At 42.5% G+C, this 14885-nt stretch overlaps 2 protein-coding genes across 7 annotated transcripts in view; one reads left to right on the forward strand and one right to left on the reverse strand.

The window, feature by feature from the left end:
* Window positions 1-10490, forward strand: part of PWWP2A (PWWP domain containing 2A) — a 74667-nt gene extending 64177 nt beyond the window's left edge. For all 3 annotated transcript variants that reach the window (XR_010121844.1, XR_010121847.1, XM_055285415.2), the window contains one exon: window positions 1498-10490. The gene's annotated coding sequence lies outside the window, so the exon portion shown is untranslated. The remainder of the gene's footprint in view (window positions 1-1497) is intronic.
* Window positions 1-14885, reverse strand: part of TTC1 (tetratricopeptide repeat domain 1) — a 56541-nt gene that overhangs the window by 4454 nt on the left and 37202 nt on the right. For all 4 annotated transcript variants that reach the window (XM_055285420.2, XM_055285421.2, XM_063643143.1 and 1 more), the window contains exons 6-7: window positions 11799-11947; window positions 10271-10325 (exon numbers count right to left, since the gene is read on the reverse strand). In XM_055285420.2, coding sequence (XP_055141395.1) covers window positions 10271-10325; window positions 11799-11947 — 204 coding nt within the window. The remainder of the gene's footprint in view (window positions 1-10270; window positions 10326-11798; window positions 11948-14885) is intronic.

A 14885-nucleotide genomic window follows, 5' to 3' on the forward strand; every position in this document is an offset into this window, starting at 1 on the left:
GGGGCTGAAGCAGGGCAGCAGATGCCTCCTGCTGGGCTCTCCTGAGCCAGGCCCGTCAGTCTACGGTTCCCATGCCACAGGAGGCCACTGACAGCTTGAGAACTGAGTTTTCAGGGTTAGTAATCCTGTGGCAAAATGAAGAATGAACCAGAAGGGGAGACCCTGGGGGTGGTTCTGACAAAGTCCCACATTGTGGGAAAGTGGCCATTTATTCACTGAACAAACATTAACATTTCTACAATGCTTGGGTAGATGGGCTCTGAAGCCAGAGTGTGGTCAATGGAACACAAAGAACAGGGCAAAACAGTATAGTAGAATAAACAAGTTTTTAGTGACTGAAAAATTTACCTTTTGCTGTTTGTGCCGATGACAGAGAAGCAACAGCCTTCAGTAGAGCTCAGGCTCCTAAATATATGCACACGCACACATTTTTCTGCCTGCTGTTTAGAGTCAGGTTGGGTGCTCAGAGGCTAAAGCAGCTTCCTAGTATCCAAACAGGAACATCTGCCAAACTAGCCTATCTGCCACACTTTCCACTGGCTGTCAAATTCTGTTTTCCCCATCTGGACAGTAATCAATGAGGTTTCCTTGTTTCCACCTATAGCACAGGCAGCACCATCAGTCAGCCTGAATATGTCCACATGTCCCGAACTATTAGGATCTCGTCTATCAGACTAGATCCCATGGCAAAGAGAAGAGTACAGAACTACTCGTGCTTAGACCAGAATGTTTAGAAAAAGGGATCAGAGTGCTTGCCACTGGATTCAGTTGGTAAATATTAATTTCTCTGCCAAGTAGCATATGACCATAACCCAACTGATTTGTTATGCATAATTTCTTTGGAGATACTGACTGTGCATCAGGCAGTTTACCCTGAGCATAACTAGGAATGCTGTGTTTTCATCTCCTTAAGATCACTCGGGCATGGATTCGATGGAATAGCTCCTTTGGGACTTTCTTCTCTGTTCGGATGAAACAAATTGCATACAACTGAATCCTAATACCACATTTCTTCCTGTGAGGCAGGAAACTAAGGCATGCAGCTAACTCTAGCTTTTCTCTGAGCAAAAGGCAAATCAAGAGAGCCCAGCATAGAAAGGATAAAATTCATGCCCAATTCAAATTCTTATACAGGCAAACTTTATTTTGTTGTGCTGTGCTTTTTTGTGCTTTACACATATTGTGTTTTTTTACAAATTGAAGATGTGTGGTAATCCTGCATCAAGCAAGTTTGTCAGCACAATTTTTCCAATAGCACGTGCTCATTTCATATCTCTTTCATATTTTGGTAATTCTCATAATATTTCAAACCTTTTCATTATTCTTATATCTGTTATGGTGATCTGTAATCAATGATCTGTGAGGTTACTATTGTAATTGTTTTGGGGGTGCCAAGAACTGCACCCGCGTAAGACTGCTAACTGAATTGATGAGTGCGGCGCATGTTCTGACTGCTCCTCTGACCAGCCATTTCCTTGTATCTCTCCCTCTCCTCAGGCTTCCCTCTTCCCTAAGCCACAACAATATTGAAATTAGGTCAATTAATAATCTTGTAATGACCTTTAAATGTTCAAGTAAAAGGAAGAGCCAGACTTTAACAAAATTAAAAGTGCTACTTCAATGAACACATGAATAAGAAAGCAAAACAGCCTTATTGCTTATATGGAGAAAGGTCTAGATATCTGGATAGAAGATCAAACCAGCCACAACATTCCCTTAAGCCAAAGCCTTGGATTACCACAGCAAGGCCCTAACTTTCTTCAATCCTACCAAGGTTGAGTGAGGAAGCTGCTTTAAGGAAAGAAGCCATCTCCATACATAAAAGTGCAAGGTGAAGCAGCAAAGGCTGATATAGAAGCTGCAAAAAGTTATCCAGAAGATCTCGCTAAGATCACTGATGAAGGTGGCTATACTAAACATGTTTTTAGTGTAGATGAAACAGCACTATATTGAAAGAAGATGCCATATAGCCATACAGGACTTTCATAGCAACAGGAAAGAATAATTCAACGCCTGGCTTCAAAGGACAGGCTGACTCTCTTGTTAGGGGATAATACAGCTGGTGACTTTAAGTTGAGGCCAGTGCTCACTTACCATTCAAAAATCTTAGGGCCCTTAAGAATGATGCTAAATCGGCCAGGCGTGGTGGCTCACACCTGTAATCCCAGCATTTTGGGAGGCTGAGGCAGGTGGATCACGAGGTCAGGAAATCTACACCAGCCTGCCCAACACGGTGAAACCCCGTCTCTACTAAAAATACAAAAAAATTAGCCGGGCCTGGTGGCAGGCGCCTGTAGTCCCAGCTACTTGGGAGACTGAGGCAGGAGAATGGCGTGAACCCAGGAGGCGGAGTTTGCAGTGAGTCGAGATCGCGCCACTGTACTCCAGCCTGGGTGACAGAGCGAGACTCCGTCTCAAAAAAAAAAAAAAAAAAAAAAAAAAGAATGATGCTAAATCTACTCTGCCTGTGCTCTAGAAATGGAACAACATAGCCTGGATGACAGCACATCTATTTATAGAATAATTTACTGAGCATTTTAAGCCCATTGTTGAGACCTGCTGTTCAGAAAAGAAGATCCCTTTCAAAAAACTGCTGCTCATTGACAATGCGCCTGGTCACTGAGGAGTTCTGAGATGAACAAGGAGATTAAAGTTGTTTTCAAACCTCCTAACACAACATCCATTTTGCAGCCCATAGATCAAGGAGTAATTTTGACTTCATAGTCTTATTATTTAAGAAATACACTTCATTGGCCAGGTGCGGTGGCTCACGCCTGTAATCCCAGCACTTTGGGAGGCTGAGGTGGGTGGACCACGAGGTCAGGAGATCAAGACCATCCTGGCTAACACGGTGAAACCCCGTCTCTACTAAAAAATACAAAAAATTAGCCGGGCTTGGTGGTGGGCACCAGTAGTCCCAGATACTCGGGAGGCTGAGGCAGGAGAACGGCGTGAACCTGGGAGGTGGAGCTTGCAGTGAGCCGAGATCGCGCCACTGCACTCCAGCCTGGGCGACAGAGCAAGACTCTTGTCTCAAAGAAAAAAAAAAAAAATACACTTCATATGGCTATGGCTGCTGAGATGGTCAAAACACCAACATTAACAGGAGTTTGAAAGAAGTTGATTTCAACCCTCATGGATGACTTTGAGGGGGTGAAGACTTCAGTAGAGGAAGTTGCTGCAGATGTGGTGAGAATAACAAGGTAACTAGAATTTGAGTGGAGCTTGAAGATGTGACTGAATTGCTACAATTTCATGATAAAACTCAAATGAACGAGGAGGTCATTTGAGTTTTGCTCAAAACTTTGCTGTGGATGAGCAAAAAAAGTGGTTTCTTGAGATGGAATCTACTCCTGGTGAAGATGTTGTGAACATTGTTGAAGTGACAACAAAAGATTTAGAATATTACATAAACTGGCTGGGCACAGTGGCTCACACCTACAATCCCAGCACTTTGGGAGGCTGAGGCAGGCGGATCACTTGAGGTCAAGAGTTCGAGAGCAGCCTGGCCAACATGGTGAAAACCCATCTCTACAAAAATAGAAAAATTAGCCAGGTGTGGTGGCATGCACCTGTAATCCCAGCTACTTGGGAGGCTGAGGCAGAATTGTTTGAACCCAGGAGGCGGGGTTGCAGTGAGCCAAGATTGCGCCACTGCACTCCAGCCTGGCGACAGAACGAGGCTCTGTGACACACCCCAAACATTACATAACCTTAGCTGATAAAGCAGCAGCAGGGTTTGAGAGGACTGAGTCCAATACTAGAAGAACTACTGTGGGTAAAATGCTATCAAACAGCACTGCATGCTACTGAGAAATCGTTCATGAAAGGAAAAATCAACGGATGCGGCAAACTTCCTTGCTATCTTATTTAAAGATACTGCCACAGACACCCCAATGTTTAGCAACTACCACCCTGATCAGTCAGCAACCATCCACGTGGAGGCAAGGCCCTCCAGCAGCAAGACGATTACAACTCCCTAAAGGCTGAGCTCATTGTCAGCATTTTTTAGCAATATCGTATTTTAAAATTAAGGTATGTAAATTTTTTTTGTAGATACAGTGCTGTTGCATACTTAGTAGACTATAGTATTATATAAACATAACTTCTGTATGCACTGGGAAACCAAAAAATTCTTGTGACTCGCTTTATTGTGTTGGTCTGGAACTGAACCTGCAACATCTCTGAGGTATGCCTATATTAGACCTTAGGTAAATTCGAGGGCTGAAAGAAGCCTTACCAAGAACTTTCAAAGGAGTGGGAACTATTCTCCTAAGAGAAGCCTCAGGATAGCAATTAGGAAATGAAGACAAAAGCAAAGCACTGAAAATCTACTGATATTCTCTACTGAGGGACAACCGACCACAACAAGGAATTGGTTTCTTGTGGAATGTGGCCAGAGTGCAAAATCCTGCAAGTGTACAGTCTGTAATGACAGATATCAGGCAGAATAGTAATCAAGAGAAACGTAGAAAAAAAAAAAAAAAGACTCTGGGTTTCTGTACCTACATGTATGGCTTCAGCAGCTTTAAGAGGGGTGGTAACAAGTCAGTCTTTCTTGTGAGCCTCAGTGAGGGAGCTGATTCTAGGACCTTCTACTACTTGCAAAGCAGAAAAGCACACAATGTCCAGGTATAGCCAGAAGAATATGCTGAACTTGGCAATGACATGCTAATTCTACTCCATATGTAGCTCTTGAATATGGCACTCATACAAGATGATATATATATATTTTTCTTTTGAGACAGGGTTTCACTCTGTGCCCAGACTGGCATGCAGTGGTGCCATCACAGCTCACTGCAGCTTTGATCTCCTGGGCTCAAGCAATCCTCCCACCTTAGCCTCCCAAGTGGCTGAGACTACAGGCACATGCCACACGCCGGGCTAATTTTTTATTTTTTTGTAGACAGGGTCTTGCTATGCTGCCTAGGCTGGCCTTGAACTCTTCAACTGCAGTCTTGACCTCCCAGGCTCAAATTATCTTACATAGGCCTCCCAATGTGCTAGGATTATAGGCATGAGCCACCATGACAAGCTCCGGATGGTATTCTTAATTCAGTTCACAATGTGCCCTCATCAGATTGCTAGTGGCCAGGAGTGAACAACTGAGTGACTTTAGGAATCAGGACACCAGGAATATGTTCCTAGAAAGTGAAGGTATGAGTGGAAAACCTGGGTTGGATTATGAACAAGGCCCACATGTGTCCCAGAGTGGCCAGGGCGGGGGAACAGCAGCAGGTGCTGGTGAAAGGAAGGTGGATTACTGGGGCAATGCCCTGTCTTTGTGTCTATGGTTTCTTTGAGGGAAGTAGGTAAGTTTCAAGTAGCTGCTCTAGGACAAGGTGGGGATAGGCACCTGGCAGCTCTTGGTTAAGGTAGGAAGAGCAGCATCTCATGGAATGGTCAGAACACAAGCCATACTTGTGTTCTGGGACCTACTCCCTACCCAGGACCTGGGGCAAGGGAAGCTTGGTATCCCCTGCACACCCAGTAAGTGGTAATGTAACTGACTCTATTCCTCCAGTGGCAACTTGTCCAAATACACAGCTGAGATCTGAAGTCTAGTGAAATGGAAGACCACACATTCTGAAATGTCTGCTTTCTAGTTTTTCTCTGCTGCAGCTACAACACAAAGAAGAAAAGATAAAACTCAGTGCCATGGCTGCTTTTGCTCAGAAGGTGTCTCTCGGAGCAGAGCTGAACGCCCCTCTTAGCCATGCCCTCCTCTGGCCTTTAACCCCTCACCTGAGCTGCCTCTACACTCCGTCTCTCAACTCATCAGGGTCATTAAAGTTGAGTGTGCATCAGAAACACTTGAGAGGTTAAAACTTAGATTGCCGAGCTCCATCTTAAATCTCTGATTCAGTAGGTCTGGGGTAGGGCCCGATATCATGCATTTTTGGCAGGTTCTTAGGTGCTGATGTTCTGGGCACCGTATTTGAGATGCAGCCCCAAAAGGTTGACTTGCTTTGCAGCTGGTGGTTAGAATCTTGATGAGAGAGCTTATATTAAAAAATGAATTGTAAACACCCATCTCTAGTGATTAGAGGGATAAAGCTGCCTGGGTAGGGCTTCCCCGTTAGACAATGTGAAAAGTAGCCCACGCAGCCTAGATTACTTTTTGGAGAAAGTAGATGACTCTATCTGCCACCTTATAGTTCAATAAACTGAGATGACAGATCAAGGAAGAACCAAAAATATATTCATACAGATTTTATTGACAATTTCAGTTGCTTGAAAGACTTCTTGGCTGGGCCAGCGTACAGGATAAAATAACTTGCAAATGATGACAGATGTGTTTACCCTATATTCTTTTCTATTTGGAATCAAAGCTTGTTTGGAGACCTGTATCATCATCCCAGTACAAACCTCTTGCCCTCCCAGCATGGCTGCCATAAATAATGACTCATATGCAAAGAACCAACCCCCAAGAAGGCACTCCTCCCATAAGGTGACACAGCCACACTTCTCAAGGGACTCCTGAGGGCAGAGCAGTAACACTGGGAGTTTGTCCTAAGTATCTTACAGTTGAGCAGAGGAGCTTCAGGGTAGCTGAAAAGTGTCTTGTCAGTTTTACTTTAAAATTTTTTTTTTCCTATTTACCTATGTGAGCAAAAAATTTACTACTGTAAAATTGAAACAATGAAATATACCCATAAAGGCTTAGATATACTCATAAAGGCTGTGTCTGCCATATGAAACCTGACTTCAAATCTTTATATTCCTCAAACTAACCTGATTATTCTGATTATAAATGCTATACTGTACATTTGCATTTATATAAAACACTACTTTTTTTTTTTCTATATTGTGGTTTCACAGAAGATTTTTCTTTTCTTTTTTCTTTTTTTGTTTTTGAGACAGGGTCTTGGCTCTGTTGCCCAGGCTGGTACCATCATAACACTGCAAACTTGACCTCCTGGACTAAGGCAATCCACCTCAGCCTCCCAAGTAGCTGGGACCACAGTCTTGTGCTACCACGCCTGGCTAACTTTTAAAGATTTTGCAGAGATGGGGGTCTTGCCATGTTGCCCAAGCTGGTCTCGAACTGCTGGGCTCAAGCAATCCTCCCACCTTGGCCTCCCAAAATGTTGGGATTACAGGCATGAGCTACTGTACCCAGCCAACTTTTTTTCCAGCTATTTAAGAAAACTGTGAAATCATTCCATTAGGGATAAAGCAAATAAACCATCAATGACTAGCTCCTCAAAAATGCTCTGAGCCTCCTGGGATGCTATGTCCAGGGTCTCTATTTCCATCTCATCACACTATCAACCACACATACTCTTAAGTCCTTTTAAACCTGACATTCCTTGGTTATTATGGCTGGGAGGCTAATTATCCCAGAGAAAAAGACCAAAAAAAAACCCCAAAAAACAACAACAAAAAACAACCAACCCCCACTCCAGCTGCTGACCACTTTCCTCAAGTGATCGTCTTGACGCTATCACGATCATCTTCTGTGATCAGCAAGGACTGTGCCACTAGGACTAATGGCCACCCTGGGTCTCTTTTTCTAAAGATTATAAATGATGGGCTAGAAAGGGCAAAGCAAATAATTGTTCTACCCACTAATAATTCCTATCAGGATTTTTTCCCTCAAGGAGTACATAGCTCTTCTTTCTAATGAAAAGGAAATTACAGAGATGGAAGAAAAAACAAGTTAAAGAATACTGAACACATCTGAATAAAAACCCATTTTGTACTACTCAAGGTGATCTACAGATTCAATGTAATCCCTGTCAAAACACCAATGACATTCTTCACAGAAATAGAAAAATCCTAAAATTTGTATGGAACCACAAAAGACTCTGAAAGCTAAAGTGATCCTGAATAAGAACAAAAGCTATAGGCATAGGCATCACACTACCTGATTTTATAATTTTCTTTTTTTTTTAAAGACAAGGTCTCACTCTGTCACCCAGGCTTGAGTGCAGTGGCATCACTGTGGCTCACTGAAGTCTTGACCTCCTGGGCTCAAGTGATCCTCCCACGTCAGCCTCCTAAGTAGCTGGGACTACAGGTGCACACCAGCACACCCGGCTAATTTTTTTAGTGACAGGATTTTGCCATGTTGCCCAGGCTGGTCTTGAACTCTGGGCTCGGCCTCCCAAATTGCTGGGATTACAGGTGTGAGCCACCACACCCAGCCCACACTACCCAATTAAAAAAATTTTTAACTGCTTATTCTCCATAGAAGCCATCATTTTAACAGGAACTAGCATAAAGATCATGCAGTCTACTGTGAAAAGCTTGCTCAGAACTTCTAAGTGATATTAATTTGCATTCAGAATGTCTAGCCTCTAGGGATCTCACAGAACATGAACCGAAGTTACCTCATCTGTATCAAGGAGGAAAGAATACCAGAAAAGCTCTTGTGGGGGCTGAAATGCCATGTAAAGAGTGATTTCTCTCTTGTAGGTTATCTATTGTGGGGTAACACCTAGAGTAGTATCTTATTCATGATTTTTATACTCATTAAGGGAAACAAGGAATATAGCCATTCAAACTACACACGTGTAACAACACATTATTTACAAAGCAACTTAAGTTGGTTAAGTCTAATGGCAGGTGAATTCATTTTAGAAGCAACTGAGGGAATGAATTCAATTTGAATTTTTTCAAATGAAGGGAATGACATAAGAAAAACCCAAAGCCTTGGAGACAGAAAATTCTGGTGCATTAGAATTTATAAAGACAAGGACAAATGGAAGTTTTAATTCCATCTGGAACTAACAATAGGCAGTAAGATTCAGTTTGCACCAGTCCCTTTACCGGACTGGCTTTAAAAAAATGGACTAAGAGACCAATGCCTTCCAGATCCACTATGGCCATTCACAAGGTCATCTTTTTTAGCAAGAAATTCAAATACTAAATGCAAACAGTTTTTTTTTTTTTTTTTCTAAAATAGAGCATCATTGTTAGTAAAAATAGGTGAGAAAATGCTCTTTTCCCTCCTCTTTGAGACAGGGTCATGCTCTGTTGCCCAATCTGGAGTGTGGTGGCACCATCATCGCTCACTGCAGCCTCTAACCCTTGGGCTCAAGTGATCCTCCCATGTAGCTGGTACTATGGGCAGGCACATGCCACCATGCCTGGCTAATTTTTTGTAGAGATGGGGTTTCACCATGTTGCCTAGGCTGGCCTCGAACTCCTGGGCTCAAGCAATCCTCCTACCTTGGCCTCCTAAAGTGTTGGGACTACAGGAGCCACCGTGCCTGGCCAAGTTTAATTAAATATGTAAATTAGGGGAAAAGCTCCCCCATCCCCCTCCCTTTTTTGGAAAATCTGGGGAAGGCTCCAGAGCTATCCTGAATCTGAAGCAGCAATCTTTACAGTCTGAGTCTACCTGGCAGGGGCCAGATGTCTCTGTATAGTCTAGGTTAATGGCCTCCTCTCAATCAACTTGGCTATCAGAATGATCCTTTGGGAAATTTGTTCCCATTATCTGGATGCTGATGTCTGAAGGCCATAAATGCCAGACAGGCTCAATTTATTTTAAATGATTTTTCCTTTAGGGCCACATGATTGCAATTTATAAAATGTAATTCAAACAACAGATTTAGAAAATACTCAAGAAGGAAAATACATGGCAGATCTTGACCAGCGAAATATCAGACAGGTTACAAGTGGAAAAGACTTAAGTCTGTGTTTAGGAACCCTCACTCCTCTTACTCAAGCAGATTGCTCGTGGGAGGTTCTCTGATTCCAACTCTAAAACGCTTTGGCAAATACGAGAAATAACTAAACATGGATCAAATGAATCCATTTGCCCTACCCCTACCCCCAGTCTTCTTTCTCTTTACTCCTAATTCCTGCCCTCTCATGTGTTCTCAAACACTAAAGGGACTTTGAGTGCCATTTTCTAAATAAAAATTCTCATGATCTTGACTGCATCCTAATGAATCTCAAGGAGTGATAATTCGATGAAGAAACTAAACTGTTTTTATGTAATTGTTAACTGAAATCGAGGTTGGTGGTATCCCAGGATTTTAAATCCCCTTTAAGCATAATCCCAGGGAACTGAATTATGTTTAAATTCTTGAAGGCAAGAAAAATTTCCAAGAAAATCAAAAAGGAAATCTGGTTTCCAAAAAAGCCAATACCCTCTCTAAGCCATGCTGCCCCTCTGGGGTCAAAATAACTCAGAAGTCAGTAGCCCTGAGGTACAGTCCAAAACTTTCTAACCGATGTGTTCTCCTCTAGTATTCACTATGTCCCCACCCTAGGTTCCTAGCTGTTTATGATCAAGCAAAAGAAGTAAGCTTACCTAACATCTCTTCTTTTAGTCTTTCATTACGTTCTTCAATTTGCTTAGGTAATCTCTGAGGAAAAGAGGAGAAACAAGGGTTGGTAAAAAAAACAAAAAAAACAAAAAAAACCTTTGCCTTTATTTTGAATTTAAGAAACACGAGAATCCTAATGTGGAAATAAGATCAAGTTAAGTGTATGTCTATGATCCTATTAAATAAAGAAAAAAAAAAACCCAAGTATTTATGTTTGTGGTATTTATGTGCGCTACATAAAGACAAAAGTTCTGTTTGGGCCAGGTGCAGTGACTCCTGCCCATGTTCCCAGCACTTTTGGAGGCCGAGTTGGGAGGATCGTTTGAGCTCAGGAATTTGAGACCACCTTGGGCAACAAGGCAAAATGCTGTCTCTACAAGAAATACAAAAATTAGCTGGGTGTGTTGGCATGTGTCTGTAGTCGCAGCTACTCGGGAGGCTGAGATGGGAGGGTTGCTTGAATCTGGGAGGTTGAGGGTGCAGTGAGCCATGACTATGCCACTGCTCTCCAGCCTGGGTGACAGAGACCCTTTCTCAAAAAAAAAAAAAAAAGTTTTGTTTGGCTCTGTTTCCAGTTCTTAATAGAAAGTCTACACTAAAGGAGGGCATCAGTACAAATTTAACAAATAAATATATACAGAAAAAAGTCTGAAAGGATACATATCAGATGTTTACAGTGCTATATTTGTCTTTTTAACTTTTTTTAATTCATTTGTATTTTTTGTTTTTTTAAGACAGAGTCTCGCACTGTTGCCCAGACTGGAGTGCAGTGGCACAATCTCAGCTCACTGCAACCTCCACCTCCTGGGTTCAAGCGATTCTCCTGCCTCAGCCTCTCGAGTAGCTGAGATTACAGGCATGTGCCACCACGCCCAGCTAATTTTGTATTTTTAGTAGAGACAGGGTTTCTCCATGTTGGTCAGGCTGGTCTCGAACTCCCGACCTCAGGTGATCTGCCCTCCTCGGCCTCCCAAAGTGCTGGGATTACAGGCGTGAGCCACCGCACCCAGCCTATTTGTTTGTTTTTAAGATACAAGGTCTTACTCTGTTGCCCATGATGGAATGCAGTGATGTAGTCACAGCTTACTGCAGCCTCCAACTCCTGGGCTCAATGATTTTCTCTGTCGCCCAGGCTGCGGTGTGGTGGCATGATCTCAGTTCACTGCAACCTCTGCCTTTTGGGTTCAAGCAATTCTGCCTCCCGAGTAGCTAGGATTACAGGTGTGTACGACCACACCCGGCTAATTTTTTGTATTTTTAGAAGAGACGGGGTTTTGTTGTGTTGGCCAGGCTGGTCTCGAGCTCCTGGCCTCAAGTGATCTCTCCTCCTCGGCCTCCTAAAGTGCTGGGATTACAGGCAAGAGCCACCGTGCCTGGCCTCCTATATATCTTGATAAGCTCCTCAAAAGCACAGAAATGGAATTTAATTGTGTCTGAAAGGATTATTTAGGACTCACTGGATAGCAACACAAAGAATAGAAGGAAAAATATTTAAAAAATTTTAGGTTTTACCATACAAGCTTCTCTTGCTTGATGTATTGATGGATCTTTTTCTAATATAGATTTATAGTCTTCCAGGGCTTCATCTAGCTTGTCCGTCTTCTCATACAACTCTGCTCTCCTCAATATTGCCCTGATATAGCTGGGGTTTAACTGAATTGCTGTAAAAAGAGAAGAAATAATTTTTATCACAAAGAAAAACGGCCTACATATCTTCGGCTATATCAGATTCCTTTATCAATCATCCTCCAAGGATACGAAAGGAAGAGTCATTTGTCAAGTGTATACCTGACGCTGGAAAACTTTTTCTATAAAGAGCAAGATAGTAAAGATTGTAGGCTTTGTGGGCCAGACAGACCATCTGTGTCGCAGCTCCTCAATGATACTATTGTAGCACGAGAGCAGGCACAGATAATATGTAAACAAAAAAGGTTAGGTGTGTTCCAATAAACTATTTATGGACACTAAAATTTAAGTTCACATAATTTTCACATTATCATGAAATATTTTTCTTTTGCTTTCCAGTGATTTAAAACTGTAAAAACCATTCTTAGCTTTTAGGCTATCAAAAACAGGTGGCAGGCTGGATTTGGCTTGTGGCTGTAGTTTGCCACATCCTGATCTATACTCCAAGTCCTGGTTTTTGCCTACTTGTCATTTACCCAGTCCAGGACAGGCCAGAACAGAGTTCAAGTGCGCAGTGAAAGAGTGAGAGAGAGTTTTTTTTTTTAGACGGAGTCTTGCTCTGTCGCCCAGGCGGGAGTGCAGTGGTGCAATCTTGGCTCACTACAACCTCCTCCTCCCAGGTTCAAGCGATTCTCCTACCTCAGCCTCCCACGTAGCTGGGATTACAGGCATGTGCCACCATGCCTGGCTAATTTTTGTATTTTCAGTAGAGATGGGGTTTCACTATGTTGGCCAGGCTACGTGAGAGAGAATTTGAAGATACAAATTAAAGAGTTAAGGGAAACCAATCTGGTGGCAGACTATCATTCTCTTTTTTCTAGGTCTTGAGTACTAAGATTATATTTCTAGTTAAATCCTCACTGTTCCTTCAACCCTCAAACTACTGCTCCAGCACTATGAGGTGGTTGATGCATAATATCTTTTCCTTTATCCAGCATCAGCTGCCCTTCTAATAATCCTTTGCTATGTTTTGGTTCAACATACTGCATTTCTTCTAATTTCTTCCAAGTTGTTTCTTTTTCTATTAGAAAGCAGTGCTGGCTGGGTGCGGTGGCTCAGGCCCACAATCCCAGCACTTTGGGAGGCCGAGGCAGGCAGGTCAATTGGGGTCAGGACTTTGAGACCACCAGCCTAGCCAACATGGCGAAACACCATCACTACTAAAAATACAAAAATTAGCTGGGCGTGGCAGTGTGGGCTCGTAATCCCAGCTATTTGGGTGGCTTAGGTGTAAGAATCAGTTGAACCCAGGAGGCGGAGGTTGCGGTGAGTGGCAATTGCATCACAGCACTCCAGCCCGGGCAACAGAGAGATAACACTCTGTCTCAAAAAAAAAAAAAAAAAAAAGCAAAAAAAAAAAAGCCATGTCTTGGCTCTAGAACTTTTTTCTTTTCTCACAATCTATCCTTAATTTTTAAATTCATGCTTTCTGTGAACATTTATTTAGTACTTAATATATATGTCCAATGCAGTATGTCTCTGGGCTGTAGTGGTAAACAAGACAGACACAGTCCGTGTTCCATGAAGCCTTATGCTATTCTAGTAGGCAAGAATAGACAGGTATATAATTTTAATAGTCATAGTACTATAATGAAAAATAAAACAAGGTCATGGAAATGCAAGTGAAGCAAGAAATGAGGTAACTTCAGAAAGTGGTCTCAGAATATGAAGACGGACTACGTGAGAGAGGCCAGCCATGTGAAAGGCTAAGGAGGAGCATGCCAGGAAGAGGGACCAACAAGAATAACTCTGGCATGTGAGTTACCAGGCTGGGGACCAGAGGCTGAAATGTGGGGCCATGGAGGACCTTCTTGGCCAAGGAAAGGAGTTTGGACTTTTTCCTGAGTGTGATGAGAAGCCACTGGAAAGTTTAAGCAAGCTTCAGACATACTCTGATTTACATTTTTGAAGGACTGCTTTGGCTATAGTGTGGGTGGGTGGGGCAAGACTGAAAGCTGTGAGATCAGCTGGAAAGCTAATGCAGTGGTCCAGATGAGAGGATGTTGGCTTGGTCTAAGCTGGAAATAGCAGAGATGGAAAATAGCAGCCGGATTAAGTATCTCTTTAAATTTGAGCCCATGGAACGTGCTAATTAATTAATTAGCCATGTGGCATGAAAGAACAATCAGGGATGACTCCAAAGGTTTAACTTAAGCAAGGGAACGGATGGTAATGTCATTTATTAGAATGGAAAAAACTAACTGCAAGTTTTGTGTGTGTATGGGGGCTGGGCACGTTAAATCTGAGGTGCCTACCAGACATCCAAGAAGAACGAACAACTTTGCAGTGGGATGCAGGACACTGGACTACAGGGCAGAAGTCAGAGCTGAAGACAGAAACTCTGCCATATACATGGCATGTATTTATTAGTTTTATATTTTAAAATTCATTAATTTTGGCTTTTATCTTTATGAAAATACTCCTTTTGTTTCCCTTAATTGCATTTTTGTTGCTCCAATTTCTTCTTTTTTAGATGGAATCTTGCTCTGTCACCCAGGCTAGAGTGTAATGGCGTGATCTCAGCTCACTGCATTCTCCACCTCCCAGGTTCAAGTGATTCTTCTGCCTCAGCCTGCTGAGTAGCTGGGATTACAGGCACGTGCCACCACGCCTGGCTAATTTTTGTATTTTTAGTAGAGACAGGGTTTCACCATAATGATCAGGCTGGTCTCGAACTCCTGACCTCATGATCCACCAGCCTCAGCCTCCCAAAGTGTTGGGATTACAGGCATGAGCCACCGTGCCGGGCCTGTTGCTCTAATTTCTTAGGTTAAAAAATCCATGCATTTTCCTTCTGTCTTAATTTAACTTTTAAAATGACAAATAAAAATTGTGTATATTTATGGTATATAACAAACATAAATATAACATAACGTTTTGAAATATACACACAAGGTGGAATGGCTACATTGT

This window comes from Symphalangus syndactylus, chromosome 7, assembly GCF_028878055.3.
Source record: "Symphalangus syndactylus isolate Jambi chromosome 7, NHGRI_mSymSyn1-v2.1_pri, whole genome shotgun sequence".
Lineage (NCBI taxonomy): Eukaryota > Metazoa > Chordata > Mammalia > Primates > Hylobatidae > Symphalangus > Symphalangus syndactylus.